General features: G+C 36.5%; 3 protein-coding genes across 6 annotated transcripts; 2 read left to right on the top strand and 1 right to left on the bottom strand.

Moving 5' to 3' along the window:
• The first annotated feature begins 1,004 nt into the window (after positions 1-1,004).
• On the top strand, positions 1,005-4,161 carry LOC105160492 (uncharacterized). The gene is made up of 2 exons (XM_011077889.3): positions 1,005-1,272; positions 3,929-4,161. The coding sequence occupies exons 1-2, from the start codon at positions 1,087-1,089 to the stop codon at positions 4,001-4,003; spliced, it is 261 nt and encodes an 86-aa protein (XP_011076191.1). The 5' UTR covers positions 1,005-1,086; the 3' UTR covers positions 4,004-4,161.
• A 596-nt stretch (positions 4,162-4,757) lies between these two features.
• On the top strand, positions 4,758-10,722 carry LOC105160491 (single-stranded DNA endonuclease family protein). 3 transcript variants are annotated; one of them, XM_011077884.3, is made up of 14 exons: positions 4,758-5,205; positions 5,321-5,478; positions 5,782-5,843; positions 5,950-6,074; positions 6,959-7,010; positions 7,111-7,183; positions 7,261-7,334; positions 7,893-7,952; positions 8,034-8,196; positions 8,545-8,644; positions 8,808-8,890; positions 9,358-9,458; positions 9,644-9,774; positions 10,037-10,722. In XM_011077884.3, exons 1-14 carry the CDS (start codon positions 5,138-5,140, stop codon positions 10,575-10,577), a joined length of 1,791 nt encoding a protein of 596 aa, XP_011076186.1. In that variant the 5' UTR covers positions 4,758-5,137; the 3' UTR covers positions 10,578-10,722. The 3 variants fall into 3 exon arrangements, with proteins under 3 accessions (XP_011076186.1, XP_011076188.1, XP_011076189.1); XM_011077886.3 differs by having other exon boundaries at positions 4,759-5,205; positions 5,290-5,478; XM_011077887.3 differs by having other exon boundaries at positions 4,759-5,205; positions 5,279-5,478.
• A 493-nt stretch (positions 10,723-11,215) lies between these two features.
• Positions 11,216-20,022, bottom strand: MSH3 (homolog of DNA mismatch repair protein MSH3). 2 transcript variants are annotated; one of them, XM_011077882.3, is made up of 12 exons: positions 18,925-20,021; positions 17,259-17,450; positions 16,930-17,094; positions 16,743-16,841; positions 16,379-16,624; positions 15,690-15,941; positions 15,014-15,145; positions 14,279-14,539; positions 14,122-14,193; positions 13,013-13,162; positions 11,994-12,485; positions 11,216-11,769 (listed from the first exon to the last, which is right to left on the bottom strand). In XM_011077882.3, exons 1-12 carry the CDS (start codon positions 19,867-19,869, stop codon positions 11,452-11,454), a joined length of 3,324 nt encoding a protein of 1,107 aa, XP_011076184.2. In that variant the 5' UTR covers positions 19,870-20,021; the 3' UTR covers positions 11,216-11,451. The 2 variants fall into 2 exon arrangements, with proteins under 2 accessions (XP_011076184.2, XP_088735968.1); XM_088879842.1 differs by lacking the exon at positions 11,216-11,769 and having other exon boundaries at positions 12,226-12,466; positions 18,925-20,022.
• Between the last annotated feature and the right edge of the window lie 1,112 nt (positions 20,023-21,134).

The raw sequence follows: 21,134 nt of genomic DNA, 5'->3' as shown, positions 1-21,134 counted from the left end.
TTTCTTTAATATTTGGCCCCATTATTTATTTATTCATTTCATTACTATTTGATTTAATTAAAAAAATCAATATCGTGAGTGGATAATTTAAAGCAAATTTTTATTGATTGCAATATTTTATTTTTCTCTTTCTGCTCCATTTTTTATTCTCTTTTAAATAATTGCATTTTTTTGTTGTGAAATTTTTAAATACATTATGAAAAAATAAAAAAGAAAAACATTTTATATTTGTGGGAATGATAAAATTTGGGGATAATTATATTGTCCTCCCAAATGTTTGGTATAATTATAAGTAAACCTCTTGTAATTTGGGAAATTACATTTAGTATCCAGACGTTTGTTTTCATCTAATAACTAGATACCTCAATTAGCCAAAAATTCACCGATGTTACTGATATTAGCAATATAAAAATGAACGAGGATTCATATTTATCTCAATTGATTTATTGCATGTTAAATATATATATATATATGTGTGTGTGTGTGTGTGTGACTAAACAACCATGATAAGAGTAAAAATATACATGTTCACATGCATATGATGTAAACATATATAAGAGTAATTTTGTCAGAAAAATATTCATTTGACCTGTAATAAGTCTATAATAAATATCAATTTTCTTTTATTTTTGTTAATATCAATAAATTTGTGAATTTTGACTAATTGGGAGATTTATTAGTTAGATGAAACAACTTTCGGGATACTAAATGTAATTTTTTGAATCATAAAAAAAATTGTATAATTAAACAAAATTTTGAGGACAATGTAATTATTCCTAAAATTTAATTAAACAAAAAAATGAATATTGTAAGAAATGATAGTCCAGTTTGCTTTAATGATCCAATATTCTGGGCAACACAAGTTCCAAGTCCAGCAAAAGCCCAAATGTCTCAGACCAAGCCCAATAAGGCTTATTTCTAAGGTTGCTGAGGCCCAAACCAGAGAAATCCAAAATGATCCGGTAGCCCGATTCAGATCAAACGCTGTATTTCTTTGTTTCAGCGGAGCAATTCCGTCTTTTGGTTTTGCATCTGGTTTTTCACTCTCCAGTAATAGTAGTAGTAGCAGAAGAAATTCTATAGCAGATGGGCGGAGGAGGAGAGCACCACCACGCCGATGGGGCCCACGGCGGAGATTTCAGAGCGAAAGTCTGGAGTATGACGGGCGGGCCCTACTGCCGCCCGAAGCACTGGAAGCGCAATACCGCTTTCGCCATGGCTGGCATCGTTTTGATCTGCATTCCCATCGCCATGAAATCTGCCGAGCTCGAGGTACTTGCAGAAATATGCGCTTGTTCTTGTGATTAATTTGTTTTTGTGGGTTAAGGGGATTTTGGTTGTTTACTGATTTGTTTTGCTGTGGAGGGTTTGAGTGTTTGGGCATTTGGCGTTTCCTGCGTTATTCTTGATCAAGTTCGGATTTTTAATCGCTAGGGCTTTAGTTTCGTGCTTTGTTTTTCCAGTTTTATGCGTATCATGTTTTTCTTGCTGCTCAAATGGTTGCTTTTCTCAAAGTCTGGTGGTCATCGAGGTGTAATAAGGTTAAAATTCGTTTAATGGGTTAGTGACCCGAATATGACCTTGTTTTGGCTGGCGAGACTGGAGTTCATGGCTGCATTTTTTTCTTGGATTACCGTGAAGGAAAGGAGCAAAAGAGGGCAAATGGGACGGATCTTTTACCTCTCAGTTATTTCTACTTTATTTCAAGATCAAATTAAGTTATAATATCTACTAATTCGTGACTGTGATGAAAAAGAAAAGAGAAAGTTTGGAATTTTGCTCTCTCTCTGTTAAGCCCTTAATCTGTTCGACAGAATTAGAACAATCGGCGACAAGATTCGCCGCAAGAGATAATGAAATTGGACTGTCAAGGAAACTAATTTCTGTTTTCAATTTGATTTCTCTGTTCATTCTCCCCCAATTCTCACCATAACTACATACTGTTAGTGCTCTCAACAAGGGATCTCTCTGCACGTGTTTGTCATCCCATAATGCTTAAGATTTTTCTGGAAAAGGAAATAGCTAACAAGCAAACATAACTAATAATCTGATAACATCAAATGTGGGCTAACTTTGTGAAAGCTGTATATGGACTCCTGCTTAATCCAAGTACCGGGCTGGTTTTCGGATCTCTCTTCTTGGTTTGGGCTGGGCTGCCGACACTTTGTGAGTGGGCCTATCACTCTCTGTTGTATATTGCATGATCTTTCTTCTTGTATTACCCAAAGTATTCAAATATGAGAAACATAGTGTTTATATCCAAGTGTAAATGCTGTGTAAGCTTGGTGGTTATTTAATTGGAAACGAAAGAAAATAATGTGTACATGGGCTCATTCAAAACGGCATGAGAGCTAAGTAATTTTCCTTTCTGTAGTCAGCATAGGGAGTAGAAATGATTCAAAAGTTTTTCGGTTGGAAGTGGAAGAATGATATTGATGTATTGGTCCATTCCATCTAACTGTTCTGCCTCTCATGGATAGACCCTTTGTAATATGACATTTTGTGCTCAAATAGGCTTGCTTCCATAGATAGTTGCAGTTCTTGTTAGTGGAAGTTGATTGCTATACGTAGACTTAACTGAGCAGTTACAGGAGGATTATTCATTAAAATTATTGTCTCCATGAAGCTTTCCATATGGTTACAAGCTTTTTCAACCTTGTTTATATAATCCTCTTTAGCTTGTTGATGACTTGTTTTACTAATGGATCAAGAAATCCTTTCAACTTTTAATTCCAATAGCCGAATTGCCTATGCTTGTATTGGATAAACATCGAGCGAGAAACTCGTGTTTCTGCATTCACTATGCACAAATTACTACACTGGAATTGATGAAACTAAAATGTCCAGAGATACAATTTCCATTTTATAAAAGTATATGTTGATACACTTCGTATGGTTTAGTTGTTAACTGCAAACACACCTGATGAAGAGTCTATTCTATTAACTAGGTTATTCTTTTCCAGAAATCATAATATCATAGCCGAATTGATGCATATGTTGCTAGTCTCAGTTTTCCTGTTTCTTCCAAAATTTAAATATCTAGCAGAATTCATTTTTGTTGAAATTAGTTCTTGCTTTCAAGAAACTCGCAATGCCAGATATACATGTTGCTACTCTTGTTTCTGATATCTACTAAAACGATATTTCTTCTTTCAAAATTTTTCAAATTTTTTTGGCTTAACTCTAATAGATCAGACATAGCAAGCTATTAGGCTAAATGCATCAGCCATCGGGTGATTCTTAAAAGCGGATTGATGACCTGAAATTGTTACTGATCCATGTCATAGGCCGAGGCTTCAAAAAAATCTAGATGAAGAAGGCCTTCTTTTGATATAAATGACATCATATGGGTCAATACATAGTGCTTTAGTTTAACTTTCAATTCTAGTAATCAATTGTTATATTCCCTAGACGGAAATTGTAAGGAATTGATTTTTGTTAGCCTTATTATATGGTTTTGTGAGATTACATATTTTAGCTTCATTTGTTTGGACATGGAATGAGAAAAGATGCATATCGGTGATATCCATTTTCCACTTGCCTTGCTTTAAAAAAGTCAGATCAAGATTAAGAGTTTTGTCAACTCTGATAGTGCGGAGAACATATTCTTGAGGAATCCCTTAAGTCTGCTGAACATTGGACTAGTGAAATTATTGTTCTAAAACCTCAGAAGCTGTCGAATATCTTGAAGATCCGAAAGAGTACCTTTTCCAGAAAAGTTAAACTGGAACCCCTTAGAATATAAGCCAGCAATTAATGTTCTCTTACTAGTAATTAATATCTTTGTTTTCAAGATTTTGAATTCCGTATGTTGCTTTTGGGTTCCAATATACAAGTCTAATTTTCATCAACTGATTTACTTTATCATAACATGAAACTGATCTACATATGTTCATCTATCTTACTAAACTTTGAATATTTCTTGCAGCAACGTCCACATCTTCCAGTTCATCCAATTCCCTCCCAGATCTGGTGCAAGAACTTTGGGAACAAGGATTATTAGTTTGTAATAAGTTTTGTAATGCAACTATAAAAATCACATTGCCTTCTGTAATCAATTTCCGATGGTGTATTTCTGGGGTACTTTTATTTCTGAAACAAGTGACTGTGAGGGCTGAGGTCTCCATTTGATGAAATAAAAGACGATTGAATTGGTGTTCAGGTTCCTGTAGAGACAACATTTTATAAGCCTTATTGCGCTATCACGGTTATTGTCTAGTTGCTATTTGTAAGAACAACTTCTGCACTGAATGAAGTTTGTTTCCAGAGTTCTTGCTTGAAATGAAATTTACTCTGAAGATATGCTTTTATCTGCACCCCCTCTTCTTGCCACAAGTGATGCTACTTTCAATGCTCTGTGCAAATTAAATTTTAGGGATAATTATATACTCTATGGTTTATTTACAAAAATCATTTCTATCTTTTATATAATTACATAACTCACTCTGACAATAAAAAAACAGGTGTAGTTTGTGTAAGGATTTTTTAACATTTTGGGAAGTGCATATATAAATTTTCAAAAAAAGCAGCAACGATTTGTGTAAATAAATTATATGCTAGGAGGTGTAGTGTAACTATCCTTGGATTTTATAATGTTCATCATCCATTGTTTTTCGTTCCCCCTATACTTCTCATTGAATAAAAAGATTTCAAGATCTCAGAGCAATTTTTCCTCTATGGCGGTATGCTGCTTCTCATTGAATAAAAACTTACTGTAAATTTTGATTTCTCAAACTTTCTTTTTCCTACTATTTTCATACTAGAACATCTTTTGATAAAAAGGAATCAATGCATTCAAAAAATAAATAGAAAGAAAAAGGAAAGTCAAATTTGCTCTTCAAGCCCCTTCCGTAGATTTCACACACAATGTAACCCCTCAACTTTTCAAATTTCAGTCTTGGCTCCGTAGGTTTTGGAAGAGTGAAGACAGTACGTTGCAGAAAAGCATTTCAAAAAGCTGAAACGATATCAAATCAACGGCTACTTCTGTGAAAACTCGTTTGCTATTTCTCAGTTACACCAATTCTCGCTCGTCTTGAATAAACCAGTTATGGTTCTTGGTAAAGAACTTCACACACAGTATGTGTGATGTAACCCCTCTCAAGTGAAAAAAGGTGGAAGAATCGGTGAACAGAGGATGGGAGTGAAGAACCTTTGGGATATCTTGGAATCTTGCAAGAAAACTCTTCCTCTTCACCATCTCCAGTAAGTTAATTTCTAGTAAAATTATCTTCTGCTGAAACCCATTATTTTAGTACATGTAATGGTCTGTTTGAAGTCGAAATGTAGGTGCTTTTTTGGTGATATGATTATTGTCTAGGAACAAGAGGGTGTGCGTGGATTTGTCTTGTTGGATGGTTCAACTTCAAAATGTCAATAAATCGCATTGTCCGACGAATGACAAGCTTTATTTGAAGGGTCTGTTCCACCGCCTCAGGGCCCTCATTGCTTTGAATTGCAGCCTTATCTTCGTTACTGGTATTCTATACCCTTTCTCTTATGGAAGTACTGTAATCTTTAATTTGGTCCTGTATTATACCATCTAAAGTTCAACGTATATTCATCAAGCAAAGTTCTCTTCATTTTCTAATTGGGGGACATGTTGAACTTTGCATCTGATAATGTTCTAGCAGCTCTCTGCTATTTTCAAATGTTCGATCTTTTCTAGTCCGACAATCTGAATCTTCAATTACAGTATCTTCTTTTATGAAAGTTGTGACTTAGTTTATTGATTGAGTTTTTACTATAACTATGAAATGGATGTTTTTGTTGGTTGTCTAGATGGCGCGATTCCTGCTATCAAGTTATCTACATATAGGCGCCGCTTGAATGTTGGAAATGAGGTAATACTTTCTCTCAGACAATCCGTAAATTTTGCACCCTTCTGCAACATCACCATTTTCCTGACACCATGATTCTTCATCTTACCTTAGTGCTCTAAACATGCAGGCCATTCAAGATGCTGGAAATCCTCGCAATGTATCAGTTAAAAGAAATAAGGGATCTGAATTTTCATGTATGATTAAAGAAGCCAAATTTCTGGGTGTGGCCCTTGGGGTTCCATGTTTAGATGGGTAACTTACTTGGCCATGTTCAAATTTTAGTTTAAAGCTCATGCATTGGAGAAGGAAGAGAACACACCAATCTCTAACATTCCCCCTGTTTGTTTCCTTGGAATTTTTTCATTTAAAGCAAAAAAAAGAAAGCTATGACTTTTGCCATCTGAATATCTAGCACCGCACTTCGTGTATGATATTAAAAGAAATTGCAAAAGTACTCTCTCTCTCTCTTCTTTCTATCTTTCTATTTTTTTGTTCAAAAGATTCAGTTTTGTATTCAGAGAATAGTGCGCAATAATTGACTTTACAATTTTCTCTTATCTATCAGGAGTCCAATTCTTTTATATATCATTACTCTTGTATAGTGAAAACCTGTACTTGGGGAATACTAATTTAAGATTTATCATGTTACATATATTATGAGTAATGTGAATAAAAAGCTCTTGTTGGGAGCAGCATTAGACAAACTTTGGTTCTGTGAGTTTGTTTTCTGGCAGTATGGTTACAACCAATTCATGGGTATGGTTTTGTTCATCACCAATTCAACTGTTCACATTGTTGTTGGATAAATAATTTATGGATATGTTCTTTCTCTTTGTTGCCAGTACAGTTGTTTTCTTTATGGTTTGGATTTCTTCGACATTATGTCTGTCCTTAAACGAAAACATTTTCTTTTGGTAAAATAGCAAATTATTCAATAAAGTTCTTGTAATTTAGTCACTTACCAGATCATAGAAATAATCCAAGATGTAACCTTGACTGTCTAAAGGGTACATCTCTCTTATAGCCTGAGATTCTCAAGTCTCTTTGAAAAGTTCAAATTAGAGTGGATGTCAGAAAATGTAGATGACACATTCGATCTATTTTGTGTAACTCTCTGTGGGCTAAATCATATGCAGGATTGAGGAGGCTGAAGCTCAATGTGCATTGCTTAACTCAGAATCGTTATGTGTATGTGGATGCTCTTATTTTCCAATACTGTGCCGACTATGAGACACATTATTTCAGCTGGAACTCTGATTTCTATTGTTGTCATAACTTTGATCATTAGGATGGGTGTTTCACATCAGATTCAGATGCCTTTCTGTTTGGTGCAAGAACAGTTTATAGAGATATTTGTCTTGGTGAGTTTATGAAGGTTTTTGCTTCCCAGTCATTCAATTGTTATATACTTATTCTGCTGTGTTTTTCTTATGTTTAGGAGAAGGTGGATATGTTGTTTGCTATGAAATGGATGATATCGAGAGACAACTCGGGTTTGGAAGGAATTCCCTGGTAATTTCTCTTTGACTTTTTATTTGAATATCGAACAACATTTTTAAAATTAGACATTTTATGTTGGTCATTCAGTTTGATCTTATCATTTCCGCATTAGGGGGAAAATGTGGATTCTGAAGGATAAATGCTGCTTTGATTATACTACAGTGTTATTTTGCATGAAGTTATTAGTTGTGACAAGTTGGATCTGAATAATATAGCTGCATGAATTGCAGAAGTGGAGCCAAAGTTCAAAAGTGAATTCCAACTTTGGGGAACAACCTTTCTAGTGGTTACTTTTCACTAGAAAACCTTGTTCCCACTACGGGCATCAGAAGCCTCTGAGTCCTACTTTTGCTTAGAAATATATTATGTGAGAATACTCACTGTGAAATATTGTTTCTTACCAGCTTCATAGAAATTAGCAAAGTGGCAATTTTCAGCATTCAACTTCTGAAGAGTGATTCACAATTTCTTTTATGTATTAAGTTTATGCAGTTAGAATGAGAATATTAGTATAGAGTTGTATGTTTCAGAGCCTCGATTAACATTTTATGTGCAATTTATGGCCTTCAGATCACTCTTGCTATTCTTCTTGGCAGTGATTATACCCAAGGAATTCGTGGTTTTGGGCCGGTAAGATTAAGAAATTGTCAACTAATCCCTTTTGATCTTCAGTCGAACTACCTATATGACATTCTTTTGTCTTGGATGTAGGAGTCAGCTTGTCAGATTGTGAAATCTATTGGTGAGTCAGCTGTTCTTCAGCGGTTTGCATCAGAGGGATTATCAATTGCAAAGAAGCAAAAAAGCTCAAAAAAGAAGGGCCAAATGTATAAGGATAAGAAGAATAATGCTGATAGTGAGAGGGATTTTAATGGTGAGTTATTCGAGACTGGTCTTTATCATATGACTTCCATTACCAAATTGTTTCAACTTTTTATTCGGTTTTTAGTCCAAGTAAGGATCTTTTTTCCAAATTGCTATATGGGTATCTCATATATTAGTTTAATATAAGATTTAACTTTGACTTGTACCTTTCCATCTTACTGCTTTTCTAAATTCACTTGATGTGCTGGAAGTTTGGCTGGCATTGCTTTATTCAAACTGAAGATGAGGACAAGCACATACATTTGATACTTATTGATCTAGCTGCAAGAATAATACTGTAGTAAGAGACCGCTGCCATGATATTAAGCCCTCCTAACTTAATCTTACTCCTACACAGGAATTGAATGTGATTTAGCTGTAGACAATAAGTTCTTGCAAGTGATCAATGCATACTTAATGCCAAAGTGCCATTCAGCAGACTCAGATGCTGTGCACAGGTATAATTCTAGCTTACCCACTGCTATGTGAGTGTGAAGTGTCAAGGTTTTCTTTCTGAAGAAGTTTTTCTCACAGTTGACACTTTAGAGATGTTTGACAGGTTTTATTACTTTTTGTTTTTAAAACAAGATCTATGAAATTTTCTTTCCTCCGTTGATGTAGGGTTCTTGCTCTTTATCCATTCAATCACAGCCAACTGCATCAGATTTGTGCTCAATTTTTTGACTGGCCTCCTGAAAAGACAGGTTAGAAAATATAACGCACACATCCTCGTTATGGACCAAATATAAGAGATTCTATATAGGTATATCTGCATGAAGTGTACGGACATGCTTACATCAGTGTACTCATGCACACAAATCCTCAAAGTACATGCAACAATTATAAGCTACATAGGTACACATTGACCATGTGCTGGTCTTAGGTTCTTATTTGGCCAATCGACAATATATGGTAATAGTTGCACATATGATAGTTCGACAATTATTCTAATCTGGTGCTTTTTGTGATGAAAGACATCTTCTTTATATATGGTATGGTGAAAGTTGTATTCAAGATTGCAATAGATGTGAAGGTGCATCAAAGTAGAACCTCATCCTCTTTTGAAACCAAAACCATCTCTAGTGAAGTGGGAAAGATCATGTAGAACCCATTTTGTTTTGTGCTACACCTCTCGCTTCTGAAGGTTTGTGTGTTCTTGGCTTTTATACAGATGAGTACATCCTTCCAAAGATTGCTGAAAGAAACTTGAGGCGATTTGCTAATCTTCGTTCAACCTCGTCGGAATTAGGACTCCATCTGCCAATTAATGAGGTACGAGGCACCAGTCTCTTTATTGGTGTATTGGAACTGTGTGTTTTTAAGGTTTACCTGATGCTACCAGTGAATTTTCTATGCTTACTGCCATCTGCTTATATTGATTATTTCTCTTTTAACTTTTGCTTATGGTCAACTTTTAATATATGAAAAATGCAAAAATAAATTGCTTGGGAGTACAGATACCAGTGAAGTGTCCTATATCTAGCATCATCAAGCAAAGGAAATTCCAGGGAAGAGACTACTTTGAGGTTTCTTGGGAAGACATGGATGGGCTCAAAGCATCCGCCGTCCCAGCTGATCTGGTGGAGAGGTATTTATGTTAATACCTTAACAGTTGGTCTATGCTCTATGCATGGGGAAACTTGAACACATTAACTCTGCTACACAACAAAATAGTACACATATTACACATTCCGGAGGGTAATAGCGCGATGAAGAGCGGTCGTAAGGGGGCAGGGGCCGGTAGAGCTCCTGCTTTAAGGAGTTATTAGTTCCCAAGTCTTGATGTAAACATGTGAGTCTCTAATTGCTGGTATAAGTCATGACCTCGTTCCGTTCTCTTTCTCTGTTAGTGCTTGCCCTGAAAAGATTCTGGAATTCCACGAAAGAAAAGCGGAAAAACAGAAAGCCGCTCGTAGATCAAGGCCGAAGCAATCCAACAAAAGAGCAGCAGAGATGAAGGAAATTGAGGATAAACTCCACAAATTGCTGCTTGACATTGAACAAGAAAGTAGTACCACAAGTAATGCTGTTAGCTTAGGTGCATTGTTGCCACAGAAGATCCCAACTAATGCGCATGTTGATCTGGATGAAGGACGGTTGCACCTTAATGCTAAGTCAGTAAGAATTAGTCGAAAAGATAATGGCAGCAGCAACGTGGGAAGCTCTGGTTCTGGTTACTATTCCACTGCTTCAGCATCTTTAGAAACAGAAATCATTGATCTTGTTAGTCCACCACCACGCGTACATTCCCATGAGGTCTTAAAATGCCAAGAGGTGAGGAATATCGACGTGATTGAGTTGAGTGATACGGACGATGCGTCACCTGAACATGCCAGAAAAGCAAGGGAGTTGAGATTGTTTATGGCCAGTGTTAGAGATGAAAACTTGTAGTTGACAGTACAGAGATATACGTTCGATCAAGGCCTGTCTTGATCAAGAGGTGTACTTTATGTCATGCTCTTTTTTTTATTTTTATCAGTGTACTGTGGACTGATAAAACCCAGCTTCGATGATAAATATACAGAACTTTGTAATATCTTATTGTATATATGTATGTGAAAAAAAGAAAGGAAATGTTATTTCCTTTTAGTTTTAAAATCAAATAAAACACATTTGTTTATATTCAATAATTGAAAAGGATGAAACAATATTACATATTGAAATACCAAAATCACACATGAATATGTGTTCCACTATTGGTATGGTTTTCATTTTCAACTATACACATTTCCATGCGAAATTAATTGGTATTTTAATGCATCATTTAAAATTCTATAATAGAAAAAGAACCAATTTAATTGACTTTTAAATGTATATAAGTGAAAATTATTGAAATAACAAAAGATCAATGATAGTGTGAAACTATTAAATATGTATATTTTACTTTTTAGAAAAACAAGGATGTCGAAAATCATAAAGAATGTTGTGTAACTCCCCATGACGACACTAAGCATGAGTCCATCAAGAACTAAAACCTAATGAATTGCCAAACAAATTTAGATCGGAATGTAAGTTTATACCGAAGTCCAAACACACTAACAGTCAACCTTTAACTATTAGGCCACAGGCCATAATATTTGGCGGTCTGCGCACATATGGTTGGGATCAAGCAAAGTAATGGTTATCCAGGAAAACCCAATAAAATTTACACCAAGCTTATACAAACTTGAACCTAGAAATTGGGAATTGAACTCTCTACTTATTATGTACAATCATGATATTTCCCCTGTGCTTCCATGGTAGTATTTCCAGGCTACACGGTATTTTACCTATTTAAGAGCTTGCCCGCGAGGCTTTTAGCAAGCTTCAAACTGCACAACCTCTTTGCAGCATCTTCTTCTTCGTGAAAGGCGAGATTTAGGTGAAAGAATAAATCTCTGTAGGCTTTCTCAATTTCTTCTAAGTTTCGAGTTCCTGCTGTGCGCAAGCAATCCATGGGTATGTAAGCATCCTCTTTGGCATTCTCTGATTTGTCATTCGGCATTGCACAGTTCATTAAGAACTTCATTTTCTCTTTTTTGCATACTTCTGCTTCCAATCTTGCAGCCATGGCAACCGCACGTCTAATGCACGAGGAAGGTAACTGAACAGGGGAGTAAGCATGAGTAAAATATAAAAACAGTGGAGTAAATCTTGATGCACTGAGCAAAAACACAAGTATAAGCCAAGATAGAATATACGACATCAATAGGATAATGGGTTATTGTAGTACTGTTTAGCATTTTTTACGCGTCTTCAACTATAAATATTGGAATGGCAAACTGCTTTACATGAATGAATCACAAAGAAAAAGATACTGAAGCTTACTTGTGCAAGTTGAGCGACCTTAAACCCAAAACTTCTCTCAGAAACACCAGCCACAAGTTTGTAAAGATAGGTAACATCATCATGATTCACGGTATCCATCTCATGGTCAGCTTTGAAGTTGAGATCTGTCTCCTTCTGTGGTGTCAAATATGAGACATGGTATGCTCCTATAGAGCCTGGGAAGTCATTCCCAATGTTGACTATTTCAGGATAATGAGTAACAAAGAGGACTATGCATCTTTTATGCTCCAGAAGATAATGCAACGTAGCATAAGCAATGGCCACACCATCGTGTGTACTTGTGCCTCTCCCAAGTTCATCAATTATGACCAACGAGCGGGATGTGGAATGCTGAAGAATGTGGGAGGCCTCACTCAATTCTTCTAAGAAAGTGCTTTTGCCCAGCTGAATACTGTCAGAAGCTCCCATTCGAGTGTAAATGCCATCCAGCACATGCAATTTCGCTGATGATGCTGGTACAAAGCAACCAACCTAGAGAAATCAGACGGGCATTTCGATAAAGTCATTCCAAAGATATAAATAACATGTAATCAGCTCCGAATATAATAAATCAACCCCAATAATTAAATAGTGGAGGCAGGTATCTGTTTGTCAAGAGCTTCTTTTGGATTTGTTGTGTTTTCTTTTCTTTCTTAGTTTTTCCCCTATCATTTTCCTTTTTCTTTTTTTTTTCTTTTGTGTGTGTGCGCGTGGGGTAGGGTTTCAGTGTGTAGGAGTGGATCAGCTTCTGTCAGCTTCAGCTATTCAAAGGTCGAGCATCCAGAATCACGGGAGTTTTCCTTGAAGTACCAGAATGTACACTCTTTACATGGTTAATATTGATTTACTTGCATTAGGAATCCATGCCACTGGGTTTAAGGAGATTTAGGGGGAAGATGACATATGATGCAATTGAACACACACACTCAGACAGGGCCAATTGGAATAAGCAAAACTGCAGGGGACATGAGAAAAGCATATGGTTCTTCAAATTGCGAGGACAAGGCTAATTTTTTTACCTGAGCCATGAGAGCTATTAGAGCAACCTGGCGAATATAGCAACTCTTCCCACCCATGTTTGGTCCGGTAACAATCTGACAGTACTGGCCATCTGCATGCAAATTTGTATCATTTGGAACAAAATCATTTTGCAAAATATCCTCCATAACCTGCCGGAAGTCAACAGCATGAGCAGCGAATCAGGGTTAAGGGGCTCGCAGAAAGAGAAAAGCATATAGATACTTGCCCAAGCAAGAAAAGGTAATAATCTATTGGCAATACACAGCAACAACTCAGGTAGGGAAAGAACACAATAATAATCAGCGCATGTACCATTATATCATATCTTGGAAGTAAAATAATCCTACCACAGATATAGAGCACTAACCGAACAAAGAAATCATCAGGTAACAATCTTGACAGACATCAAGGGCATAAGATGTTCACAAGCCTCTAGAAATCAAATCAGCATAGAGTAATGTAACTCAGTGAATCAGCCCGAAGCCTTATGTTGATTACTTATGCAGTGAAGTCAACACAATGTTGGATCCTTGATTTTAGTGAAACACTGTGAAAATGTCTTCAATACTCCAGATGATGCTAGTTGATTACTCTTTTAAATGTTTATTTCCTCATCCTTTTCCTATTCGCTTCTTTGCCGAAACCCGATGTCCAAAACATAGTCCAAACAAAAGACAAACAGCACAAGTCATCACATGGAAAAATCGCTTCTGTTTTTCAATTGTCTTCATAATCAAGATGAAAACATTTATGGGTGCAAAAATTACAGTCAAAAGCATAAACATCCCAAAGTGAGATAGGCAGCATTAGTATCCCAAATTACAGTCTCTAACATCTCCCCATATTTCAGAATTTAGGTTACAATAGAATGTCCCACAAAGACGATATTCAAGTAGACCGGGAATAGCACAATGTCATAGAGACAAAAACTGAAGAAGTGGAGCAATTATGAAAATCCACTGAAAATATTCAATGAAACTCACTTTTTTATTATTTGTCAATAACCAGAGAATTTGGTGTCCATAACTAAATATTTTATTTCCAAGAAAGAAACTAAACATAGGTAGCTCAGCCTACAATATGAAATTAAGGTGTCGACGGCACATACTGGATGTCGACCACAACTGATGTTTATCTCAGCAGGCTCATTGTCACTTACAAAAACTGGGCGCACATAATTCTGCAAGAATGAAACCAAGAAAATTCATTAACAAAGTTGTCGCAAAGTGATGAATAGGATCTCCGTGATCATGTAACAGCGGGACCTTAGTTCTTGAAACCATGGCAAGTGAATAGAGACAATCCAATGTAGCTAATGCTTGAACAGCAGACTGAAACTCAGAATAGGATCCACCAAATGTCTTCAAAAAACTGTCCCAAGTGGCTCGACAAACAACAGAAAGCTCCTCATTTGCCAGAGTTAACTGGTCTAAAGCACTCAATACTTCAGGTGGATGATATCTAATTGTTTTTTTGGTGCTATTTACTTTAACCCAGTCTGGAGGAACCTTCACATCAAGAGGCAGCTGCACACGAAGTTTATATTAATATTGGGATGTAGATCATGCATTAAAACACATCAAGAGATTTTATGAAAAAGACAAGAGGCTTCTTCCACATAACTAAAACACCAAATAAAATTGCAATACTGGTGGCCCATAAATGTAAATCCTCTAACACGAATTGTGATGGGGCCATAAAATTAATACCGAATGGCCTTGACTTCTTCCGAGACGAAGTAAGAGATATACACATCCAATAGCCATGTCCAAGTTGTCTCAGGAAAATGCATAAAATCCTTGATTAACTAAAAGCAGCACACAAGAAATCTTTAAAAAGGGGTAAAGGAAAGCTGACATGCATAAAGACAATATTCAGGCTACGAGACTACGAATTGAAAAGGAAATCATGTGCTCAACAAAGTCAAATATGTGCATAGAAACTGCTGATGCCGAGAAATCTAAGAATAGATTACACCAAACGCAAATTTCAATAAATACCTCTATCAAATGAGTGACCCCAGATACACTCATAAACTCTAGATTGTGAATCCGCAGCTGTTTGCGATATAGAGGAAGCAATTGGTATAACCTTTCATTTGCCAAGTGAACTTTGGTTCTTGCTGAAGCAACCTATACATGTACCAGTTAGATTTACTGTTAATTAATGAAGATAATTTACAAAAGGTTAATTACACTTAGATCCCCTTTGAAAATACGAAATTACACTTTCTCCCCCAAAGAAGATTCAAAATTATACTTAAAATTCATTATTTACACCCGATCTCCATTTTGTGTTAAATTTCCAATTTTCCCCTCATTTGACATTCCTACACAATAATTTTGTTCTTATAAGGAGAAGAATGTAATGATGTTAACCTCACTCAATATTTATATATTACATTTATTCTAAGTACAAAAATATACTTGGAAATGATAAATGAAAGGCAAAATTGAAAATTTATATAATTTTGTGTTTGCTAAAGTCAACATCTTTCTTCCAAACCCTACCGCAAGGGAGTTAGGCGTAAATGGAGAATTTTTTAATGGGGTGTAAACGTAATTTCAAACTTTTTGGAGGAAAGTGCAATTTCACATTTTCAGACAGGGTCTAAGTGCAATTAACCCCTTACAGAATACTTCAAACAGGCTGAACAGATGAACTCTTCAACTAAACCTCTGGGAAATTTCCATCAGAAATGATAAAAAGATTGTGAAGATCCCGTTGATCTGCAGCTTCTTTGTTCAGCATAGACAAAAGTCTTGCTGCAGTGCTAATAACACTAGAAGATGAGGCAGTCAATATCAACTTTCTCAGCAAAGCAGAGCGCACAGTTCTCACTTGTGGACTTCTGTTTTCATCTTCTTCAATGTGAAGTTGACACAGTTGTCTTCCAGCAAGTAAGATAGCTTGGACAACCGCAATAAACTGAACATACACCAAGAAAATGGTCATAAATATCCAGAGCAACATCTGCTGGCTGCAGAAACATTACCTGATAGCATTTATTTAGCTGAAACAATGAAGGGCAATACAATGGATAACCATTCCGCATTTATTCAGCATCGCCATGAAATGGAAATCATACAATGACAAAACAACTATTAAGGTGACAAATACACGAAATAAAATATAAAAAGGATATTACATTAAGATTGCTTACGTGCTGATAGCATTTGAACAGGAAGGAGCATCTGGGGTTGAAGGAGGTAAAATAGCAAAGATATTAACAAGTTAAACAAAAACCTAGAGTATGCATATACACATGAAGGAAGCAAGCAAAGGCACACATACATGAAGAAGAAGCAAGCAGAGACAAGGATAAGAACAGCGTTAGGGCATGAAAACCAGTAACTATTTGTTACCTCGGATGCTGTGGCAGTTCGATGGAAAATCCTTGTAATCCCACGCTGAACATCAGGTGCCCTTCCCAATGAGATCAAGACAGATGATATCAAATGATGAATCTCTGGTTGTGCAACAGTGATGTCAGAATTTTCCTCATTAAAATCAACCTCAGAGGCTTTAGAAGAACCCATCGACTCCAGTATTTCCGAAACAGCATCTGAACGTGCATATATCATACTTCTATCACATAAAGGATGGGTAACCTATAGAAACATGGAGCACATATCATGAGTTACAGTATCACCAAGCAAGACAAGACAGTAAGGGATTGAGAAAAACAAATATTGGAGAATACATATGAGGGTCTGCCACACTCCATACCCAATGTCTCAAAAGCCTTGAACCAAATACGGTCAGAGTATGATTCATGCATTGCAACAAGGATCCATTCTCAGAACCATCAGAGTTATTCTTGAGCACCTACATTTGGTGGCAACGTAATTTACAGATTATAAGTAGTCATTCATTTGAATTGCATAACATGCTTAATAGTCACTAAGCCACTCACCTCTAGTTGTTGCAGTGCATTAGCTGAGAGGGTCATCTCCATGATGCTAGAGAATGGCCGGAATGAAGCGTCCAAGCATAAGATTCTTTCAAAACCAAATTGTTTCAAATGACGAACAGTTACAGCTAATGCTTGAATAGCTAATTCAGGCATGTCCATAAGTCCCTTTAGATTAATAAATTAAGTGAAGAACAAATGAATACAGTATTAGCAACCTCATTCTGAATAACAAGTTATATGAGTGGAAATAAATAAAATAGGTTCATAATTGAAACCCAAAAGTTTCTTCTTTTATTTGGTTACAACAAGAAAACATACTTTAATCGCACCTTAAATGCCAAGGAATTATTGCCTTGGATAGATGCTATAACCTTCTCCTGCTGACCATTAGGTAAGTTATTTTCATTTAATTCCTCATACAATGATATCACTTCAGCAAGGGCACCACCATCATGAAAGCGATCTTGTGAAGCATACTCCACTCGAACATTTGACACGGGTCCAGCGAATGCCAGTAGCAACTAAACAGGAGGGGGGAAAACTCAGTCTGCTGGCAAACAAGATGATAGAAATTATAACAGGAAATAGTAACCAACAAGAATTTAATATGAATTGCTTTATATACACCAACACACCGATTCTACAAGGAAATTAGGTGAGAACCAAAGATACCACATGCATCAGGACAAGGTGGATTAGGAGATCATGCCTGCAAAGCTTAAGACATACATAATTTCTCAAGTGTTACACACTTTCATGAGGCTTCACTAAGAAGCCATAAGCAATCATGTAACCTTATTTGCAAATCTATAACAATTATAAAAATAAAGGCAATTCAACTCTTTTATAACTTTAAAAAAAAAATTGCTGAGGCCCTTCAAAGCATTAAAGACTGTGCTCATATTTGTTATGCAAACTGCAACTCAACCTCTTGGGTTCATAGGAATCCATAAATGCAAAAACAGGATGCTGATATTCCTGGCGCTTCAATACTAATAAGAATAATATTGATCAAAGGATGACTTCTAATAAGAGGTTATTCTGTAAATAGTAAGGATACTGACAGTTACCAGAAGTATCATACATCTTACTCAAATCAAAATGTTTTCCGCAGAAAAATAGAAGAAACTGAGGAGTAATAAATAAAGGTCTATAATCTGGGTGCCCACAAGTGGGGAGAACATTGGGCCCCTAATATATTTGGAATGTGGATGGCATATTTGTTTGGTTCCAATGCCGTGATATGTACAATTTCCAATCAGATTATTTCTGCATGCATTAAAAATGTTTCTTAACAGTAGATTCTACAAGTCAACTAATCAATCCATCAATAACCAAAAGGTTGTAGTTGTTTAATTTTCTATAACTGTACAAAATTTGATAATAGCGAAGTAACTATGAAATTGAAGTGACATAGGAAAGATTTATAATGTCCAAAGCACTTTTAGACATAACAGTTCAAAAAAGGTTCTACGAGATCTGTAGCATTCAACAAAATATCAGTCGGGAAAAGGTTCAATGAGATCAGTAGCATTGAAATACTGATGTATCCATTTTCCAAGAGAAAGGCTAAGACCGGTACCATAGAGTTGGTCATAAGCAGCATCATCTAATGGACTTTCTTATGTTTCTATTAGAGGCTCCAGAACTCAAAAAAGGCTGACCCAAAAGTTCGGTCTTAGCATTTGGTGCTCCTTCGGCCTCCTATCTAGACCACTGCAAGCATCATATGCACAAACTCGAGTTTCATTTATATGTTTTTTATTTCTAGAACCCTTCAAGTTTTATAAAGGGGCCAAACTTTTTGTCATCAACAACACAAGTCAAATTGCATGTTAGTGGATTTAAACGCTTCAGTGCAACTTCCCACAAAGAAACAACCACAACCAGAGCAAGTAAAGGAAGCAATAACTTAGTGCAAGCACATGCTGCCTCCTACATAACCAATGTGTCGCCTGATTTGCCATAACAAAATCAAAATTAATACTAAACTACCTTCTCCGTCTGCTTAGACAGCGGTCTTCCAAGAAGTAATTCAGCAGGAGCCAAGTTCAAAAGCATAGCCTCCAACCCAGCCCTCATAAAGTTATCATCAAACTCCCCATAAACAACATCACCTGTTGAAATCTCGACCGCCACAGCCCCAATCTTCACATCCAATCCACTCTCCATATTCCCCACCATCTTCTCCACAACACAGAACAAATAATTGCTACACGACCCACACCTTTCCTCCCCACCCCCCAAATCCTCCGCAGCCTCCAAAGTGGCCTTAGTGTACAATGCCGATAACCCGCGGCAAAATGGGCCCAACCTATTCGTCCCATGGGCCTTAATTGCCGCGGTCTCAGTTTGTTTGACGACGCCAACTTTATAGCCTGCACTAACAAGTCTCCTCACATGAACATGCAGCCTAAAAGTTGGCACACTAGCAGTCAAAAAATTATGATCCATGTGCGCATATATACCCAATACTCTAGCAGCATTTTCAGCATCCTCTCCAAAAAATCTGTATTTATAACCAACCTCAATCATTAAAAGCACGTCAGGGTACCTCTCTTTGAGTTCAACTACTTGTTGCTCTAAAGGTGTGTACTTAGGGTTTCGGATTTGGGTGGAGTTCTTGTTTCTCGAAGGCTCTAGAAGCTCGTGTGGAGGTTCAAGAAGTTTGTCCAGAAATTTCTGGTGGAGGGCGGGGTTGGGTAGGGGTAAAACGGAGTTATCAGTGGGCGTGGGGTGAGTAAGTTTCGGGAGCTTGTTATGGCGGGAGTTCAGCTCGGTGGTTCTGAGGCGTTTGGCGGGTGAAAAGGAGACGGTGCTGGCGATTTTCGGCGGAGGTGTGGGCGGGTTTTGTGGTTGTGAGGGGCCGGCCGTGGTAGTGGAGTTTTTGGGTTTCGGTGCAAAGAAGCGGGAAATAACTTGTTGTTTCTGTTTCCCCATGGCAGCGTGCTGGTGGAGGGATAAGACGGCGACGCTGGTCGACGGCGGTTGTCCTACAATATTTGGCGGTTGGGCATCCTCCAGCTCCGGACCTTTCAGTCGTCCTGCACTTGTAACTCAGACGAATTGAAAATTATTATTAAAAATTAGTCAAATTTTCATTTTAATGATTTTGTCAAAAATTCAAAGAATTTTGGACATGCTAATGCTATTACGTTATTGGGCTGTCCATCGCATAGTGCACCGTGAGCCCACTAACATAACTGACAAATTCTTGAACCCTTTATTGCAATTATCCATCGCCCCATCTATACAACGTTTCCTTAGGCCCGTTTATTTTGCAATATAACTTATTTGAATTTTTGAATTATAAATAATTTATATTAACTATACTATATATTTATTTAGATTGTTTGGATTGAATAACCCAATCCACACAGTAATTAGTATCTGTCAAAATAACATGAAATAAACTTAACTATGACATGTAAGCACAGATATTTCGTTGAGTTTTTTCTGGCACATCCTGAGTCGGGGTTCATTGTTGGAAAATTTTAAGCTTCATATAATGAAATAATATTTTGAAATATAACAATCGAATTTAAAAATAAAAGTCACATTGAAAACAATTATTACATCACAGTTAGAAATGCTATTTACGATCAGAAAATTAAATAGTAAACTTACAACAAGAATTGCATCGTAACAATTCTCTGTCCATTGGTAATTGTAAAATTTAACCGAATTGTAGAATTCACTGTTTGTTTTAAAGAAAATATACGTCCCGCATCAATAGTGGATTGGGTACAACATAATTTCTCCCAAAATAAGACAGTTGCAGTTTTTACGATTTTAGCACTTTAAGGGTGAACACATCGATCAAACACTGAAAAGCATTTTACAAAACTTAAACTCAAATCTAAAATTTTGAGACATAGGTTAAGACCGAGAGAAAGAGCTCGAGAGTGTGAGTTGTGTTTGAGAGAATGAGGAGTGGCCTTTTTATAGGCATCCTCACATGCAACATTCAAAACAACCAATTGTGGCACTCAATTGTCCAAATGAGACAGCCACAATGGTTAAAAGAAATTGTGGCAGTTTTGAATTTCAAGTGAAATCTGAAATTGAAAATTTTAGGAATAAAAAAAATTAGAATTTTATTTTCAAAATTGAACTCAATGTTTTATATATATATATATATACAATGTTTTTTCTCCTTTTCTCAACCTAATATATGAATTTCATATATTTTTTACTAAAATTAC

Source organism: Sesamum indicum, linkage group LG4 (assembly GCF_026168435.1).
Source record: "Sesamum indicum cultivar Baizhima isolate 11 linkage group LG4, ASM2616843v1, whole genome shotgun sequence".
NCBI lineage: Eukaryota > Viridiplantae > Streptophyta > Magnoliopsida > Lamiales > Pedaliaceae > Sesamum > Sesamum indicum.
This window is presented reverse-complemented; position numbering and strand designations above follow the sequence as displayed.

Bases quoted from the DNA above. Each gene is read 5' to 3' on its own strand.
- LOC105160492 (XM_011077889.3), top strand. From the start codon at position 1,087: ATGGGCGGAGGAGGAGAGCACCACCACGCCGATGGGGCCCACGGCGGA. The intron at 1,273-3,928 runs GTACTTGCAGAA...TATTTCTTGCAG, and splicing joins TGAAATCTGCCGAGCTCGAG to CAACGTCCACATCTTCCAGT.
- LOC105160491 (XM_011077884.3), top strand. From the start codon at position 5,138: ATGGGAGTGAAGAACCTTTGGGATATCTTGGAATCTTGCAAGAAAACT. The intron at 7,335-7,892 runs GTAATTTCTCTT...TATGGCCTTCAG, and splicing joins GGTTTGGAAGGAATTCCCTG to ATCACTCTTGCTATTCTTCT. The intron at 8,645-8,807 runs GTATAATTCTAG...CCGTTGATGTAG, and splicing joins GACTCAGATGCTGTGCACAG to GGTTCTTGCTCTTTATCCAT.
- MSH3 (XM_011077882.3), bottom strand. From the start codon at position 19,869: ATGGGGAAACAGAAACAACAAGTTATTTCCCGCTTCTTTGCACCGAAA. The intron at 16,625-16,742 runs GTATGGAGTGTG...ATGTTTCTATAG, and splicing joins CAAGGCTTTTGAGACATTGG to GTTACCCATCCTTTATGTGA. The intron at 14,540-15,013 runs GTATTTATTGAA...CTTCGTGTGCAG, and splicing joins GGGTCACTCATTTGATAGAG to CTGCCTCTTGATGTGAAGGT.